The sequence below is a fragment of the Cervus elaphus genome, chromosome X, assembly GCF_910594005.1.
Source record: "Cervus elaphus chromosome X, mCerEla1.1, whole genome shotgun sequence".
NCBI lineage: Eukaryota > Metazoa > Chordata > Mammalia > Artiodactyla > Cervidae > Cervus > Cervus elaphus.
In genome coordinates, this window is record NC_057848.1 from 83,202,412 (window position 1) to 83,222,400 (window position 19,989).

General features: G+C 47.2%; 1 protein-coding gene across 4 annotated transcripts in view; it reads left to right on the forward strand.

Moving 5' to 3' along the window:
* The first annotated feature begins 11,255 nt into the window (after positions 1 to 11,255).
* Positions 11,256 to 19,989, forward strand: part of PCDH19 (protocadherin 19) — a 127,590-nt gene continuing 118,856 nt past the window's right edge. For 2 of the 4 annotated variants that reach the window (XM_043897125.1, XM_043897126.1), the window contains exons 1-2: positions 12,247 to 15,054; positions 18,672 to 18,999. In XM_043897125.1, the coding sequence (XP_043753060.1) occupies positions 12,908 to 15,054; positions 18,672 to 18,999 (2,475 nt within the window). In that variant the 5' untranslated portion in view covers positions 12,247 to 12,907. Of the gene's footprint in view, positions 15,055 to 17,844; positions 17,986 to 18,671; positions 19,000 to 19,989 lie in introns of all 4 variants that reach the window. The other 2 variants (XM_043897124.1, XM_043897123.1) reach the window with 2 other exon arrangements.

Consider the following 19,989-nt stretch of genomic DNA (forward strand, 5'->3'; position numbering starts at 1 on the left):
CTTTGCCTTTCCAGATATTTACAACTAGATCTACTATTGAGACCCATTTCTAGGTCTAGACCCAGAGCCTATGTCAATCATCCGAACTATAACTAAGGCTAAGTGGTTGAAGGTATGGGGATTTTGAAGGTACACACAATGAAATAATTTAAATGTACTGTGAAAATTGTAAAGACTCCTTTACCCTAGCATGATGTGTATTAGCAATGTACCCTAGATGACTATGTAGCCTCCAAGTCATAGATCCTACTCACCATACCCTCTGTCACAGTCAGATCTCTTGGAACCAACTAAAGACTCCACCTGTGCTTTTCACCTGGAATCATCTGCTGATGGATGTATCCTGTCCTTTTCTTCCCTGAAATATTTTGGGCCTTCATGAATTCCTTGGAAACAATGCCTTGGACATCCATCTACCATTGCTGATACTAGCCTCCTCTGACTTGCAATACCTCTGGTCTCAGTGTTGCCACCCATTCTCAGCCTGGATCCTGAACTCACTGTAGTTATACTGCCTTGGCATGTGTTGTATTGGAATTTGGCTTGTGTAAGAACCATGGAGTGCATGTGTGCTGAGTCGGTTCAGTCATGTCAAGACTCTTTGTGACCCTATGGACTGTAGCCCACCAGGCTCCTCTGTCCACGGGATTCTCCAGGCAGGAATACCGGATTGAGTTGCCATGCCCTCCTCAGGGGATCTTCCTGACCCATGGATCAAACCCATGTCTCTTGTGTCTCCTGCATTGGCAGACTGATTATCACTAGCACCACCTGGGAAGCCCAAATGTGGGTAAACTAGAGGAAGGAAGACAAAGCCAACCTGATTTATTTTCAAGTGAATCATGTAAATGATACTTAGTTGCTACCTCTTTCAAAAGCCTTTGATGACTCCACTGGCCTCCATTATAAGGTTTCTAATTCTTCATGCTAGTAATTAAAGCCCTGCACAGTAGCCTCTACCTAACTTTCTAACCTCAACTCCCATTACTCCACTATATAAAATTTCAAGATCCTTGAGGGCAGAGGCTTTCTCTTCTTTACTAGTAGCCTGGCACTCTATATCTGGCACACTGTGGTGCTCAGTAGGTATAACAGCTAAGAATTATTGAGTTATTTACTCTGGGCTATGCATGTAAAACATGAACTATTTTACAGCTGTCACCTCACTTTACAAGCATCATCTCATGTGATCCTGCCAACTAATGAAATAGATACTATACTAATTTGACAAATGTCACCCAGCTAGGGAAATGGTACAACAAGGATTTGATTCCAGATCTGTTTATCCCCAGAGCTTGTGACATTAATAACTACACCTTTTTGCTTCAATGGTGTCTGTATAATAAATATTTGAGCCAAACTATACTCTTGTTTGGGCTTCCCTGGTGGCTCAGAGGTTAAAGCGTCTGCCTGGAACGTGGGAGACCCCGGTTCGATCCCTGAGTTGGGAAGATCCCCTGGAGAAGGAAATGGCAACCCACTCCAGTACTCTTGCCTGGAGAATCCCATGGAGGGAGGAGCCTGGTAGGCTACAGTCCATGGGGTCGCAAAGAGTCGGACACGACTGAACGACTTCACTTTCTTTTTTTCTTTTCATACTCTTGTTTGGGTTTCCCTGGTGGCTCAGACATTAAAGAATCTGCCTGCTAATGCAGAAGACCCAGGTTTGAGCCCTGGGTTGGGAAGATCCCCTGGAAAAGGGAATGGCAACCCACTTCAGTATTCTTGCCTGGAGAATTCCATGGACAGAGGAGCCTGGAAGGCACATAGTGTCTCAAAGAGTTGGATATGGCTCAGCAACTAACACTTTCATTACTTTTCATACTCTTGTTTGCCAAACACGACAAACTAACTGCAGCTTATGTGCCTTTACAAGCAACTTTTCCCTCAACTGAAAGACTTCCCCCACAGTTTCTAGGTCTTTAGCCACTCCTTGGGACTTAGGTTATTTCAATGCTAAGTACTTATGTTTGGATACCTGATAAATGCTTCCTTGTATATGTAGTTCTACTTTATGATACTCATAGCTAGACCCTAAGCCCTTGGAGGGGAGGATTCACATCTTACACTGTTAAGTATTCTCAGCCTTAAGCATCAAGTATAGGAACTTAGATCAACTAAGTAATATTTCCTATTGGTGACTGCTTAAATGGGGATGAAAAAACAAATTGAAGTAAGGTTAATTATAATTGATTAATTATAGTTGGCAAGAGATCTATATTACATAAGGATGTATCAAAACATTAAAGTCCTTTCATGTGCAAATATTAGTTACTGGGATGAGAAAGTGAAGGGACAGGGAAGAAACAGTTAGTCATCATCATAACCATCGTCCTTACAAGTAAATCTGTTTCACAGGTTGAATTATCCTGTTATGACTTTCTTAGACCAATTTATATCTATTTTAGACCAATCTATGGCAACTTCCAGAAATCAGAAATTAGTTGCTTAGGTTGGACATAATTATTTTTGCATTTGTGGAGTAATTTACATTTAGAAAACTGTTTTAAAATAATTGTAATGTTCACAGCAGATCAAACAAGCCTGAACAGGAAACCTGGGAGGGCCTTCAAAGACTTCCTGATGACCAGGGACTGCCTATGGTAGGAAATCTTTGGTTAAACTCTATGTAGATTTCTTTTTCTCAAGAGAGGATCAGATTTCATTGATCTCCATGTTCCAAAGCTGTTCATGAACCCTGCTGTTCTGGATGTGTGACAGCTATTTATTTCTCAGGGAAAAGGGAGCTAAATTAAGCATCTTTATTTTACTCTCCTTGGCTAGAAAAATGTAATACTATATTGGAACAGGTTAATGGTTCATTAAGTAATATTCAGAACCATGAGTTATAAAAGAAGAGAGGCCCGTGTATGAATCTTCTCTGATGTATAAGAAAATACGTGAAATTCAAAGTTGGGAATTTTCTTCTGATTTTGGTAGGTCAGAGGTTAAAACCTCTGCTGGGGTTTTAACCTGTTGATTTCACAAACTGAGATCAAGTATGTCACTCCATTAAAAAATACATACATATATATATGCATACATATACATATTTTAAATATATATATAAATACATGTAAAGTCATGTCATTATATATAATTCTCTTTACATTCTATTCTCTTTACATTAGGAGAAAAGGTCCATGGAAGATGTCTACATATACATTAACACCAAAGAGAGAGACTATCTAAAATTTTCTTCCCCCAGATAGCCCTGATCTCTGCTATGGAGCATGGAATTTGATTACCTTGCTAGTGTTCACTTACATTGCATGACTAACAAAATTATTAATAGCTATAAAAGTATTCAAGTCTTTAAAGATGCAGTTGCTAGGCTTCTCTCAATGGTCTCTCGCAGCAGCAAATTCTAAGCTGATAAGTTGCATGCAGATATTAATTTTAAATGTATTTTCCATTAATTTAATTGAATCCATTCTTGCTTTTCTGCAATGGCACCAAGAATCAGAAGGGCATTCCTGTCTCTCCCACCACACCTCCATGGATGGAAGAAATCAGACCTGGATTTTCTCACTTGTCATCGTCAGGCTGAGCCTGTCTTTTTCACTTTAAGGTTTCTTTTTGAATGACCCTGCTCTTGACCCAGGGCATGCAATCTGAGAGCTGTATGGGGGTGGAGTGTGGGGAGGATGTTCTGGAGCTCAGCAGAGATGGATCCCAGGGGTACAATGACTTCCAGCCCCCTTGTGATTGTTGCCAAAATGCCTTCCTGTTTTCAAAAGTGTTTTGCCCCCTGCTCTTTTGTTTTGCTGTGCTAGGAGACTGCAGTTCTGGTTTTGCTAGGGACCAAAATCTACTGTTTAAAGGAAGTGCATCTGTTTGCTTTGGTGGGTGACTTGAAAGAGGGAATGTTTCCACCCTCCCTCCTTAACCTCCTTGTTACCCCACCCCAACTTGAACTCCAATGGCTGGCTCATCATCTTACAAAGCATTGATTTTAGAAACTCACTATTTGCTTTTGATTGTTTGGCTGGGGTTGCAACGAAGTCATTGATAGATCTCATTTTGAGCTATCATCCTGTCCACTCTTTCTGGTCAGCCTTCCAGAACTGATTGCCTCTTTCCCCAAATGAAACTGCACAGCCAGACGGCGAGGCTTTCTCAAGTTCCACTGTTTGCTAGGACAGAGAACACGCAGAGCTGCCTGGGCCTCAAGCTAGGCCAGCTCCCCTCCAAGACTGTTAGTTCTCTTATCAGCCTGTCATTAGGTGCAAGACTTAACTTGATCACTGCTGCTTAGGCAGCTATTCCTGAGTGGATAATTCCTGGTACTGATGTCACTGCATTTTGTGATCTTTGCTGAAAGGGACCAGCCCAGCTCAGTCCAGCTGATGTCTTCTGTGATACAGGACATCATCTTTCTCTACCCTTCCCAGCTTTTGGAAGAAAGGTCATTGGTTCTCTCTCACCATCCTGGACCCAGCTGCAGGCAATAGACACAAATTAACACGCGTTCCCTCCTCAAGTCCAGCGCACCAATATGCAAACTCTTGGACCCCATATGGGAATGCTTTCCAGGCTGGTAAGCCATTGTTTTCTTCTCATTCAAAAAAGGTGAATAATTTCTCTGTTGCTAAAATGATTTTTCTGTCACTTCTGCTCTATCTGTCCCCTTTGTATTGCTGTCTCTGCTTCCTACTTGGATCTCCATCTTTCAGTTTACTCTCCACTGCCCCAGGGCTTGTCAACCTGAACAGATATTGTGCATTGTGTTGTTAGTGGAATACATGACATGCCTTTGGTACTTACATTGCTAGCCCAGGTAATGTAACTGCAGTTGTCAAACCAGTAGTTCTTCATGTTTATTAGTTGTCTTTCTTTCCTTCTTAAGTTGACATTAAACCAACTAATAAGTTTCCTAGTTCAGTGACAAATTAGTCAGTGGAGCAGCTAGAACTCTCAGGGAGCTACACAAGGCTTCTTCTGATTTCTGGGAGAAGTTTTGGAGGAACCAAGAACAACCCCAGGCTCAGCCTGGTGATCTAGGACTAAAGAATGTAGAAGAGGTCAGGGGTCTTCGTTGAAATAATCTTTTGCCCAAGATAACTAGAGAAACCCAGGAAGCTGGCTCATCAGATTTTTTGTACTCCTATTTTTACCAGCTCTTTGCCTATTACTGTTTATTTGAACTTAAGGCAAAAGGGTTTTCCTAGCATGGAGTTCACACATCTATCCCAGCTCCATCACCATCTATATCCAAGTCTTGAAAGATGTGATTTGCTTTTTTCCAGTCCTGTGGACATCTCCAAAAAGAACCCAGCTTTCTATAAAACCAGGCAACCAGATAGATTATTGTTTTTTTTTTTTTTTTGGTTTTTTTTAATTTTGTTTTTTTTAGTTTGGAAAGCTTGTCTTTAAAACCTATCCTGTAAGGCTGATAGTTTTGTCAGGGGTCCTTCAGCACTCATCAACCATTCTTTTCAATTATATTTCTGCTTCTTTTCATGATCTACTTGACACACTCGAGAAATAGTAGAAGAGCTTTTGAGAGACGTCTAGGCTGTGAGTCAAAAGCCAAGCCTGCATCTGGAGCTTTAATCTAGGGAGTTACACATGGTATAGGGGTTCCTAGGATCTATCTACTGGGTTGCAGAACTAAAATGTGGGAGTAGCAGTGAAAAAAAATGGTTTGGCCTAACAGAAAGCATCCCCAGTTTGTACATTCTCAATTATCTCCTTTGTTTTTAGCATTTAGTTCATATTTCAGTTGGTTTTTGAGGTCTCTTACTTAGTGATTTTTCCCCCCAAGTTGTCAAGAAAGCACTTTCTCTGGTGGTAGTAGGGGTGTGGAATATTACTCTCACCCTCCTCCTTGGGATGAGAGAATCAGTGGTGGGAAGGCTGGGCATGATCTGACCAGAATGCCTTTGAAGGGAGACCTCTCTGTTTTCAAAAATGCTAGTGGTGGGGAACAATAACAGTTGGTATGAGTTTGCACCTAGGAAAATAGTGTTTGGGACCCACTTGGAGAGAATTCATATGAAAAGGTTCAGGCAATAATGCTGTGAGCACAAATGGTGCTGTCAAAACATTACAGGTAGTCACTGCAGAATAGTACAGAAGGTGTTAGAGAGTAGTGTCATTTATTGAAATGTATCTGCTGATCTAGCTTTTGCTAATTAAATGGTCCCCACAATGTGTGCTTATGTAGGGACCAGTTGTGAGTTTTCTAGCAGCAGGAGTTTGACCCTGTAGGAAGTGCCATTCCTAATGAGAGGGGATAAGCATGGAAGGGACTTGGGCATAATCTGTTCAGTTATGCTGGCCTCATCAAAATGGGAAGACTTGGAGTGATTAATAGATTTCTGTCTCTTTTTCAATACTGTCCCCTACCTCTCTTGTGTTTCTTGGAAAAGGCAAGCATCAGGGTCATGATGAACAATTTTAGCACTTAAAGAACACTTTCTCTCTCTGCTGTTTGTTTTTCCTGCTACAACTCCCTGGCTGTCACTATTATCCTTTGTCACAAAAAAAGTGGGGATTGGGAGGAAGAGAGAGGAAAAAGTACAGGGGATTCAAAGACTTTTCTTGGCCCCCTTCTCTTGTCTTCCTGGTATTTCAGAAGGGTCATAAACAGCATCCTGGATGGTGGAAATGCACCCCATCCATGCCCAGTAGGCATACATCCCTTGCTGCTCCTCTTAAGGCCTTTCCTTATGACGCCTGGGAGTGTGTGTGTCTGTTTACGTGTGTGTGTGTGTGTGTGTGTGTGTGTGTGTGTGTGTTGGGTGGTGGTTCACTAGAAGTTGGCAATCACTTTGGGCAGAAGGGACAGAATTTCAGGAAGCTGTAGCTAGCTGTATGTAATTCTATAGCTCATAGAATTACACACTGCTCTTAAATTAATCAACTGCAGTTAAAACATCACAAGGGCAAGACCATCTTAAGAAAAAAAAGTTCTCAGTCCCTAACACAATGCTGGGCACACAGCCAACACTAGTTGATTTCACAAGGGAAGTGGTTGAGTTTTGTGTAATGAGGTCATCTTAGAAAATCGTTGAACTGCTCTGCAAGTCTACTTCCACATCTGCAAAGTCATTTTACCTCCCAGGGCTATTGTAAAGATGAAATAAGACAATGACTTTATCAAGGACACTTTGCAGTTTTGTGCTGTTATTTCCATTTTCATTCTTTCATTCTCTCTATTCTAGGCATTGTAACCTGAGTAAGAAGATTATATGTGTAGGCTGGAAAAGTTTGACTTTGGCAATTTTTTTTTAAATCAAGTTTTTCTTTCTAAGAGAACCTCATCAGGTCAAATTGGTTGAGTAGAATGGGATGCCCATGAGATGCAACAAAAGCCAAGCTAGAAGATGATCCAGTTTTCTGCAGCAGGGGCATTGGGGGCTAGAGGGAAGAGAGTGAGAATGAAGTTATTTGAAGGCTGATCTCTTTGGAGCTTGAAGCAAACATTTAAAAAACCACATCTCAGAAAGATCCTTCAAACTTGTCAGTGCTACAGTCCTCATATGCTAGTATTTTTGTTTGCACCATCAACTTTAACCTTTTTGAATAAAACCTTTTTACCTTATCCTTGTCAATGTTGGAACACCAATTGCCCTCATCTATCAGATTAATTTAAATATAAGGCTTTCCCCACTTTATTATTCCATTGCCATTCAGCATTATTTCAGTAGCATGACTGAAATCTTAAAGATTAATAAAAAGTTCCTTACCACTTTCATTCTTGCCTCAGTGACTCAAAGAGCTACCATGGCCCAGAGAGCTGGCTTCCTCCACATAGCAATGGCCCAGAGAGCTTGCCCTGGGCTGCACAGCAATGTAGTTGATACCCAGGGGCTGCTGCTGCTGCTGCTGCTAAGTCACATCAGTCGTGTCCAACTCTGTGTGACCCCATAAACGGCAGCCCACCAGGCTCCCGTCCCTGGGATTCTACAGGCAAGAACACTGGAGTGAGCTGCCATTTCCTTCTCCAGTGCATGAAAGTGAAAAGTGAAAGTGAAGTCGCTCAGTCGTGTCCGACTCTTCGCGACCCCATGGACTACCATGGAGCCTACCAGGCTCCTCTGTCCATGGGATTTTCCAGGCAAGAGTACTGGAGTGGGGTGCCATTGCCTTCTCTGATACCCAGGGGAGCCTAGTGTTTTTCAGCAAAGGTTGGATCAAAAATACTGAGGACGGTCGCTAGATGTCCCTCTTGTGTCTCTAAAGAGGCTGAAGAGGCGGGGCTCACTTCAGGATTGAAGTAAAGGGAACCTAAGACAGAGAACTTTCTTTTTGTTTTCATTATCTACACCCAGAACTGTTTTTATTCAATTAATAAATTCCTGATCGTGAAGTTTTTGGCTACTCACTTAGTAGCATTGTTGGAGTACGATGATCAAGTGTGTTTATTAGCAAAAATTGTTGGAGTGTAATGATAACGTGCGTCTATTAGCAAAAAATACATTCTGAGAGCAAACGGCGGCGGCGGCATTACGGTTATCTGTAGAAGTAGACTAGGGGGATGGAAGAACTATTTTTTGGAGGGGAGGTGTCACTATCACTTTGAGCTTGCGGGTGATGAGAAGGAAGGAAAGCAGAGGTACACGCCCCAGCCTCCCTTGGCACCTGGTTTTCATAAAAGCGGTTTAGTATAGCTGGGAGTACTTCGGTTGCTCGACTTGGAAAGGCGGGGAGCATTGAGTGTGAACAGCGAGCAAGACCCAGGGAACCCCGTGCGATCTCCGTAGCAAAGCGAGCGCATTTGTCTTTGCAAATGCAGAACATGTCTTTATAATGTGGTTTCAATTACAAAGGTAATGACATTGTACATGGATTGAATTCTCTTATTTATCTTTTAAAGACAACAGACTATAAACATTCTATTAGCATTCCCCAAGGTAAGAGGTCCTCAGCCCTCTTATCTTGTTGTGTGCATCTTTCAGATGCCACGGCAATGATAATCATTTTACCTGAGTAATTCTTCCATTTCTTGTTACCTGGGGGATTGTTAATGGCCGAGACCACTTCTCAGACTCTTTGCTCCCGCTCAGTCAAGCCGGGGAGGCGCCAGTTTACTTTTATTGATCAGTGGGTTCCTGACAGCCTTCACCACAAGGAAGCAGCATCATCCTTTTTTAACTTAAAGGAGAACAGATCGCTTTAAAGTTTACAGCTAAAGCTTCTAAGCATAGCATGCAAACATTTTAGCATGCTGCTAATTGTTCTGTTTAAATAGTCCAAGCAATATTTTAGAATGCTACCAAACGCCGAACTCATATCCCGTGATCAAATAGCAACCCATTTCAAATGCCTTTTTAGGCCGTTTTAATTAGACCAAGATGCACTTCATTCCCACTCGCTGACATCAAAGGTAAATAACTGTGATAAATCAAATGGAGCCCTTCTTTGCGGAGCCTGTGAGGTGCGTCCGCGTTGCCTGCCATGTTGTCGCTCTCCTCCGGCAGGGTCTGCGGAAAAGCAGGCGGGCCACGCGGCTCCCTCGAGTCACAACTCTGTTGTTCACCTGCACCTCTAAATGACCAAATTAAATGATACTCATTGCAGATGCTTCGATTTTCTCCTAGATGTTTTGGGCTGAATTGCATCCTGAGAGAGTGAAACGACCCCCACGCGGAAAGCAGATCAAGCTCTCTGAGCCCTCCCCTTGGTCTCAGATGTACATTGGGGCGGGGGGGGGGGGGTCTCAACCTCAATCCCAGAATAATTCTTTTCTGAGGAAGAAAGCTGTCTTCTTCTTCCTCCTGCCAAAGTAAAGGCCGCTAAACTAGCTCCTCTTGGAAAGAGAAATATTTTTTAAAAGCAGCTAGGCTGTTCTCTGCAAAAACATGGCAGTTTTGAAAAAAACCTATGATGTGTTCAAATGCCTTTTCCCCTTGTTTAATGTTTTTAAAAGGACAAAAGTGAGTCTCATTTTAAGAACACAGGCTCGGGCCAGTGTCTCTGGGTTAATTATGAATTTGCTCACCCAAGACTCCCAAATATCCAAGACGATTCACTCAGAAGGGAGATGCACTCTTTCAAGAATTGTGAATTCAGAAGCCAGTCCCCCTCCACCCCCAATCTATGATGAAAAAAACAAAACATCCCAACTTGTTCAGAGAAGTACTTTTGATTCTTCCAGCCCGTGACCTTAATTAAGAGATTCAGGACGGGGCAGGGAGGAGTCCCCCTCTGTCCCCAGGGCGCCTTCAGTCCAGAAGGGAAGCCGAGTTTGATATCAATCCCGGCCACGCCGGCCTCCCGCTTCTAGCACCGCCGCACGCCAGCCACCGTCGCCACCACCGCCAGAGAGAGGCTGGCAGCCCCCTGGGACTGAGGCCTTGCAGGAAAGCTGGGGCGCCCCGCACATCGGCGCCGGCTCCAGCTGCCGGCGACCAACGTAGACTGCGCATCAGCTCCGCAGCTCCCGCTGGGCTCGCGGCTCTCCTAGCTTAGCTCGGTGCGGCGGCTTCCGCCCACCTGCTCTTCTCAAACATACAGTTTATTTATAGGGAGCTAAATTCTCCGATGGGGTTGGGTGAGGGGCAGCGAAATGTGTCCAGCCCTCTGGGTGGCTCAGTCCCTCCGCCACAGATCCCATTTGATTAACAGACAACAGACAAGAGCGAACCGAACCCGGTCAGGGACCCTGCTTGGGCCGGAGGTGGGGGCTCGCAGGTCTGCTCGGGATGGAGGGATGGGGGTGACGGTCCGGGAGGATGGCTGCCGCGGCTGTTAGCTGAAGAGTCACTGGCCAAGAGCCGGATGAATGACCACGTCTGGGGCGCTTTCTCCTTCCCTTTCTTCCTTCCACTACCCGAGAAGAAGAAAGAGAAACTGACAGACAAACCTAGGGCGAAGAGACAAAGAGGGCGGGAGGAGGGGAGAGAAAGAATATGAATATGAATATTATATTCAAAATATGAAGATCTGTGAGGGAGATAAACAAGAGAATCAAATCCTCATCTCTCCTGCAATCTCTACAAACACGAAAGGCGTGCAGTTCCTGGGGAGGCTCAGCTGCAGCTCCAGCACATCCCTCGACTTGCTCCACCCTGCCTTCTAGCCCCTGCTGGGCCTGCCTGGCCTCCCAGACTGCTGCCTCGGCTCGGCGGGCCGGGGTACCACTTGGTCCCGCCAATGTGTAAGTTTCCGGCTGGCCCCGCCCCCTCCCGCGCATTGGCCCCGCCCCAAGGCCGGGCCCGCTTGGCTGAGCGCTGATTGGCCAGTGCCTGGCGTAGCCTGTCTCAGCAGCTCCGGCTCTCTCCTGCTCTCTCCAGACTCCACGGCCAGTAGTTTGCGGCATCGGCAGGAGCAGCAGCAGCAGTAGCGGCGGCAGCGGCAGGCTCAGAGGGGAGACTGACAAGCGGGCACAGACGGCAGCACGGCTCCCACGCACCATCCCTTGCTTGCCTGGGGGTCACTGGCACCTGCGTCCCTAGCCCGGCGCGGGCCCTTGGAGCGTTGCGCTCCGTGGCATTCAGGCTGAGCGGATTCATCGGAGATCCGAAACCTCCCATCCCTGCTCTCTCACACTCCCCACTCACACTCCTCGCACCATACACTCACTCTTCCTTTCTCTCACACATTCACCCACAGCCAAAGACAGAAAGAGAAAGCGTGATAGACCTCCCATGTCCGCGAGCGCCGGGGAAGGTGTGAGCCCAACGCAGCGCGGCCAGCGCCTCTCAGGGAGGATGGAATCAAGAAGCTCCCGCAAGTAAACTTTGGCGGCGACATAACCGTCGACCGTGGCAGCTGCTGAGGCGGACCCCAGCGACATGCGATTGAGCTAGGAGGGCTTCCTCCCCTGGCAGCGGCGGCACTCGGAGCGACACCCCAGTCCAGACCGAGGGAGGAGGAGAAGCCCCTGGTACCAGCGGCGGCGGCCCCGCCTCTCCTGGCCGGTACTGTTGTTGCTTTCCCTACCCTCCTCCCCACTCCCCCACCCCGCCCCCCCGGCCATTGGAAAGACCGGACTTTTATTTTCTTGGACAAATTTCCATCGGCCCGTTTTCACAAACTTGACGTGGAGCCTCGGGCTGCATTGGTAACTTTAATTTCCGAGACGCAGAAGTCCGCAGTCCAGCTGCTCAGTGGGGGTGACTCCGCGTCCACCTCCGATCCTGGACTCACGCTCCCCTCAAGCCTTCTGAAGCCAACCACAGTGCACGGGAGCAAGCTCTCGTCTTGGCAGCCTCTATCCCCTCCCCCGTCTTCTGCGGGCTGGAGGACTGCCATCCCGCTCAGCCGGATACTCTGACGGCTGCGGCGCTTGACAGCAACTCAAACTCCCTCCTGCAACCCCCCCTCTTTCTCCCCAACAGGCCTCGAAAAGGCCAGCGTGGCCCCCCAGGATCCCAGAGGGCGCGTTCCAGGAGGATCCTGTCTCTGCAGTGAGCCGGGATCACTGGGGGTAGATCCTTGCGCATGCCAGGTGCACAGACAGCGTGCTCACCAGCCCCAGTGCCGGTGCGCCGCGGCGGGTCGGGCACTGCCTGAGAGGCTGTACCCGCACTGCACTCCCCGCCTTCGCCTCCAGTGCGGTCCGGACTCAGCAGCGCGTCGATCCGGCTTCTCAGACGCGGTTCCACCCGCAACCCTGCGCCGCTTCGGCCAGTCGCGCCGGGCTAACTTTGAAGGGGGAAAACTGAATAGCCGGGCTGGAGGGAGGGGGCTCGGGGCCGCACGGCTCTCCCTCGGCCCCTCGGAGCCCCCGGGCCCCGCGAGAGCCCCCGCCGGGTCCGCCGCAACTTCAGCATTGGAGCCGGCGCGGGTTTCCCCCGCGCGCCGCCGAGCCGCCCTGGGCGGGACTCCTCCCGCGGCCACTGGGGCCCCGGGGTGCGCGCAACAGGCGGCCCGAGTCGGCGGGAAGCTGGAGCGCCGGCGGCGTCGGTCTCGGAGGGGTGTGGAGAGGCGAGGCCAGGCAGAGCCCCGCGCAGCCATGGAGTCACTCCTGCTGCCGGTGCTACTGCTGTTGGCTGTGTTATGGACACAGGCGGCCGCCCTCATTAACCTTAAGTACTCGGTAGAAGAGGAGCAGCGCGCCGGGACGGTGATCGCCAACGTGGCCAAGGACGCGCGCGAGGCGGGCTTCGCCCTGGACCCACGGCAGGCCTCTGCCTTCCGTGTGGTGTCCAACTCGGCTCCACACCTGGTGGACATCAACCCCAGCTCGGGCTTGTTGGTCACCAAGCAGAAGATCGACCGTGACCTGCTGTGCCGCCAGAGCCCCAAGTGCATCATCTCACTCGAGGTCATGTCCAGCTCAATGGAGATTTGCGTGATTAAGGTGGAGATCAAGGACCTTAATGACAACGCTCCCAGCTTCCCGGCGGCACAGATTGAGTTGGAGATCTCGGAGGCGGCCAGCCCTGGCACGCGCATCCCGCTGGACAGCGCTTATGATCCGGACTCGGGCAGTTTCGGCGTGCAGACCTATGAGCTGACTCCGAATGAGCTATTTGGCCTGGAGATCAAGACTCGCGGTGACGGCTCACGCTTCGCCGAACTCGTGGTGGAGAAGAGTCTGGATCGCGAGACGCAGTCGCACTACAGCTTTCGCATCACTGCGCTCGACGGCGGCGACCCGCCGCACCTGGGCACTGTTGGCCTCAGCATCAAAGTGACCGACTCCAATGACAACAACCCGGTGTTTGGCGAGTCCACCTATTCAGTGAGCGTGCCAGAGAACTCACCTCCCAACACTCCCGTCATCCGTCTCAACGCTACCGACCCAGACGAAGGCACCAATGGCCAGGTGGTCTACTCATTTTACGGCTACGTCAATGACCGCACTAGAGAGCTCTTCCAGATCGACCCGCACAGCGGCCTGGTCACCGTCACCGGTGCCCTAGACTATGAAGAAGGCCACGTTTATGAACTGGACGTGCAGGCCAAGGACCTGGGGCCCAACTCCATCCCGGCACACTGCAAGGTCACCGTCAGCGTTCTGGACACCAACGACAACCCGCCGGTCATCAACCTGCTGTCGGTTAACAGCGAGTTGGTGGAGGTGAGCGAGAGCGCCCCCCCGGGCTACGTGATTGCACTAGTGCGGGTGTCTGATCGAGACTCTGGCCTCAATGGGCGCGTGCAGTGCCGTTTGCTGGGCAACGTGCCTTTTCGGCTGCAGGAGTACGAGAGCTTCTCCACTATCCTGGTGGACGGACGCCTGGACCGCGAGCAGCATGACCAGTACAACCTTACCATCCAGGCGCGCGACGGCGGCGTGCCCATGCTGCAGAGTGCCAAGTCCTTTACCGTGCGCATCACGGACGAGAACGACAACCACCCGCATTTCTCCAAGCCCTACTACCAGGTCATTGTGCAGGAAAACAACACACCCGGTGCCTATCTGCTTTCGGTGTCGGCCCGAGACCCCGACCTGGGTCTCAATGGCAGCGTTTCCTATCAGATCGTGCCGTCACAGGTGCGAGACATGCCTGTCTTCACCTATGTCTCCATCAACCCCAACTCGGGTGATATCTATGCGCTGCGATCCTTCAACCATGAGCAGACCAAGGCATTTGAATTCAAGGTGCTGGCCAAGGACGGCGGCCTGCCCTCGCTGCAGAGCAATGCCACTGTTCGGGTTATCATCCTCGACGTCAATGACAATACCCCAGTCATCACCGCCCCACCGCTGATCAACGGCACTGCGGAAGTCTACATCCCCCGCAACTCGGGCATAGGCTACCTGGTGACAGTTGTCAAAGCAGATGACTACGACGAGGGCGAGAACGGCCGGGTCACCTATGACATGACAGAGGGCGACCGCGGTTTCTTTGAAATAGACCAGATCAATGGTGAGGTCAGAACCACTCGCACCTTCAGCGAGAGCTCCAAGGCTTCCTACGAGCTTATTGTGGTGGCCCACGACCACGGCAAGACGTCTCTTTCCGCCTCTGCGCTCGTCCTAATCTACTTGTCCCCTGCTCTCGACGCCCAAGAGTCGATGGGCTCGGTGAACTTGTCCCTGATTTTCATTATCGCCCTGGGCTCCATTGCTGGCATCCTCTTTGTCACTATGATCTTCGTGGCGATCAAGTGCAAGAGAGACAACAAAGAGATCCGGACCTACAACTGCAGGTAGAGCCAACTTTTTCTTTTCCCTCTTTGTCTTGGGTGAATAAGGTGTATCTGTGTCTCTGTGCGAAAATCCCAATGCTTTTGTTTCCTATTTAAATGCATGCATCCTACTTACAGCAGCTTCTTTTGGGAGGTAGGGGGAGTTTGTGTTAGCCGGAGATGATCAATTCTTTTGATCTGACAATTTGCTGGAAGACAACCATTTACTGTTTGAATGGATTCTGTCACATAATGATGATGAGCAGAAAAGCAATTATCATTTTAAAATTTGCACAGCTGTCTCCATGAAGTTATGGCAGGAAAAAAATTAATGAGAAAGAGAGATTTTGAGAGAGAGAGACTTGAGAGAAAGAGCGGTTGATTTTTGGCAAAACCTTGAAGTACCACAACTTGATTTGGGGGCTGTAGAGTTTTGGAGACCAGTACTGAAAGGAAAGGGAGTGCTGGCAGCTGCCCTGTCCTGTGTAGAGAGAAACTCTGAAGAGAGCCTGTGAGTGGTTTCTTAGAAAGCCTTAGAGTGGGGGGGAGAGAGAACAGGAGTATGTGGGGAAGCAGGTGATTAGAGTTTTTTTTTTTTTTTTTTTAGTGTGTTCTTGGCTTGTTTTGTATCCAGTCCTCAAACATCTTGCTATGTGAAGTGAAATTCTACCAGTCATCTATATGTTTTCAAATATCTGGTTGTTGGGTAGACACCAAACATCCCATTGAGGGACAGGACTTTTGCATCCAGATGTTTCACTAAAAATAGCAATCTTCTGGAGTTGATGGTTCTTTCCTCTAATATGGAACTCTGTTGTGGTACTAAGAGCTGGTCCCTACCAGTGGATGTCACTATGGGCTATTTTGTTAGTTTCCCTTGCAATGTGTGCAGGGTATGTGTGTGGTATGAGTGAGAGAGAGAGTGGTGGGGGAAGGAGGATGAGGGGAGGGGAAGGTGGAGAGAGAGAGGGAGAAGAAATTTGGAAACCGGAATAACACATAGTAATTAAAAAAAAAAAAAAGATTTCCTGATCAACACTTTGGAGGGTCTTGCTGACCCTCCTTATAATATCCAATTTAGGGTAGTACATGGACTTTTTTTCCAGCAGTGTCTCATCGAAACAGTTGAAAAAAAAGTTGTTTCTTTAGTTTGCTGATAATGAATGATGCTGCTATTTCCAATGAAGGTGTGTGTGTGTGTGTGTGCTTTCAACACACCTACACATCCAGTGTGTCTTTTGTGCCATCTGTGCTTGCATGTTAATCAGTCAAAATATGTTCCTGTGGGTCTGATTTGTATTTGACACCAACTGAAATTCACACTTCTGTGAATCAGAGCTCCCTGAATATGTAACAGTCATGCAATTATTGTTTCCCTTTTACTATTCTCTGCGTTACACAAGTTAGTAGACAAATGCTAACCACACATGAATATCAATCAGGTACCATAAAAGAGCAGCTGCAATGCCTCATAAATGCTTTAATCCTGTTACTAGTGAAATAGCCATGACTTTTCTTTCCTTCAGCTCCGAGTCATTTCAGATGAGAGAAATGGAAATTAATATTGCTCTTACCTTTGCAACCTGTGACTGCCAGTGGCAATTTTTATAGGAGAAAAATGTGGGGGTCTATAAAATTTTATTTATATGGAGATAATGATAGAGGGGACTCTTTTAAAGCCATTTCCTCAGCATAAAGTAAACGCATAAGACCCTTACTTGATGAAAAAGAAATCAGCTTGAAATAAAGATATTGAAGGCTATGCCACCTCTTGGTGATGTATGACTTGAAGTGAGAGCTCTTTCTGAGAGCTTGCCAGGGAGATCATTAAACAGGGAGGAGAGCGTTTGAATTGGTGGGGGGGGGGCAAGCAAATCTCAGTGCTCTCCAACTTCACTCATATGTGTATTTTATAAAGAGCTCTGTTTCCTGCACTGGTTTGGGATTAATGAAGTAGTTTAATTAAATAATTGATCAATACAGAAAGGGGTCGCAATGAATGCTTCAGCTGAATAATTGGACCGGGCATTGCCAAACTTACCCATCTTGGGTAAATGAAATGATTAGAACTATCCATTGATTTTAAACAGATTAGAAAAGAAAATCAACCCCACTCCTGGGTCTTTGGGATTCTATCTGCTCCCAAGCCCTGGTAGCATCAGCTTGCCCTCACTGCAAGTCTGCCTGAGCACAGAGTGTAAGCGTGAGGGTGACACAACTGCCCAGGTGTAGGAAGATCCTGGGGACAGAGCAAGAAGGGGCCTCTGGAGATATGCAATCTTCCCATCTGCTCAGACTTTTTAGAAACGTAAAGTTCAAGAGCTTCTCTTTCTAAGTATTAAGCAGAGGTTTCTTGTTCTCAGCCTCTGCAGAGCCTCTTCCTGAAATGAATTCATTTATGAGACTTGCGAGATGATCTGCACTTGCTGCTTGAATTGGGCTCCCTTTTTGTACTCAGACAATTAGCTTTGTCGAGAGAGAATACAGGCACAGTCTTTTCCCTTGTAAAGATAAACCTGTATTATTTATTAACCCAATTGTTTTGCTGATTATTGCTCAGAAATGGAATTTACAGATAATAAGCTGAATCATTATATGCAAAGTAATAAATGATTTTGAGAATCTGGCTACATTTAAATGTATTTTTTGGGACAACTCTCTTAATGCTTGGTGTCTTTGGTGCACATTGCTGGGTCTCTGTCAGTGTTAATTAAATTGAGCCCTTTATGTTCCAGTTGCAGCACAGCTGCTTATAGGTACACCTGAATCGAGAAGGATGCTGAATGCACTAACCTTTAAATTCCTTTGCAGTAATTGTTTAACCATCACTTGTCTCCTCGGCTGTTTTATAAAAGGACAAAACAGCAAGTGTCTGCATTGCATCTCGGTTTCTCCCATTAGCGAGGAGCAAGACAAAAAGGCTGAGGAGAAAGTGAGCCTAAGGGGAAAGAGGTAAAAAGGCTTTTCCCCCTCATTCAAACGGGTTTGGCTCTCAGATTTCCTGAGGAGACGCGGGGAGTGGGGTGGGGAGTTGAAGGGAGCAGGGCTACGGCAGGGGGAAGGAGGGTATGGAGGAAAGGAGCTGAGGATTTGTCAAAGGAAAGTGTCTGACGTGCTCCAGTCGACAACTGATCAGGTCAGTTATCAAGGAACCTGACTTGAGGTTGTTTGTCACATGGCAGTTGCCTGGAGGACTGGAAAGGGGATTAGGTTTTGTTTCCTTCCTGTCATCTTCTGATAAACTAGGACTTGCTGCTAATTTCACCCAGGAGTTCCTTTGGGTTCCAGGAAAGCTCCAGACTTGAGCACTTTCATGCTTTCTCTCCCATAGGCTCAACTTCCCCTGTCCCCACACCCTTTTTAAATGGCCACTCACAAGGAGAAATTCCAAATCCAAAGTATAGAAACTTTTGGGGAGGAAGGGGTAGCGAGAGGTTACTATGCTTAAATAAAAACTTTATGGCCCTCAGCTTGTTTTCGCATGTAAAAAGCACAGGGAGAAACCCGATGATGCGATGCGCCAGAAAAAGAAGCTGGAGCAGAGATGGGGTGCAACCCTCTGGGGTACTTGATGTTTATTAACTGATGCATGGTTTGGGAGGGCGTTAGCGATACATGCTGCCTTTTCTATCACATAGAATCGCTGAGTACTCCTATGGTCATCAAAAGAAATCAAGCAAGAAGAAAAAAATCAGTAAGAATGACATCCGCCTGGTACCCCGGGATGTGGAGGAGACAGACAAGATGAATGTTGTCAGTTGCTCCTCCCTGACTTCCTCCCTCAACTATTTCGACTACCACCAGCAGACCCTTCCTCTGGGCTGCCGCCGCTCTGAGAGCACTTTCCTGAACGTGGAGAACCAGAATACCCGCAATACCAGCGCCAACCACATCTACCATCACTCTTTCAACAGCCAGGGCCCCCAGCAACCAGACCTGATCATCAATGGCATGCCTCTGCCTGAGGTGAGTGTAGCTAAGCGGCTCTGTGAGGTCCTCCCAGGCCTCTATCCCCTGCTGCTCGCCTGATTCCATTATCCTCTATGGTGACACATTCCCTGGCAGGGGTGGGGAGAACTTCTCTGCCTATGCCCATTTCTGAAGTCAAGGTTTGCTACCTGTGCTTCTCGGGGCAAAGTGTAACCCAATATATATTATTATTATTATTAATTTATTTATTTTAATTGGAGGCTAATTACTTTACAATACTGTAGTTTTTTTCTTTTTTGCCATGTACATGTGTCCCCCATCCTGAACCCCCCTCCCACCTCCCTCCCCATCCCATCCCTCAGGGTCATCCCAGTGCACCAGCCCTGAGCACCTTGTCTGATGCATCAAACCTGGACTGGTGATCTATTTCACATATGATAATATACATGTTTCAATGCTATTCTCTCAAATCATCCCACCCTCGCCTTCTCCCACAGAGTCCAAAAGTCTGTTCTTTACATCTGTGTCTCTTTTGCTGTCTCGAATATAGGGTCATTGTTACCATCTTTCTAAATTCCATATATATACATTAATATACTGTATTGGTGTTTTTCTTTCTGACTTATTTCACTCTGTATAATAGGCTGCAGTTTCATCCACCTCATTAGAACTGATTCAAATGTATTCTTTTTAATGTCTGAGTAAGATTCCATGTGTATATGTACCACAGCTTTCTTATCCATTCGTCTGCTGATGGACATCCAGGTTGTTTCCATGTCCTGGCTATTGTAAACAGTGCTGTGATGAACATTGGGGTACACATGTTTCTTTCAATTCTCCTTTCCTCAGTGTGTATGCCCAGTAGTGGGATTGCTGGGTCATATGGCAGTTCTATTTCCAGTTTTTTAAGGAATCTCCACACTGTTCTCCATAGTGGCTGTACTACTTTGCATTCCCACCAACACTGTAAGAGGGTTCCCTTTTCTCCACACCCTCTCCAGCATTTATTGTTTGTAGACTTTTTGA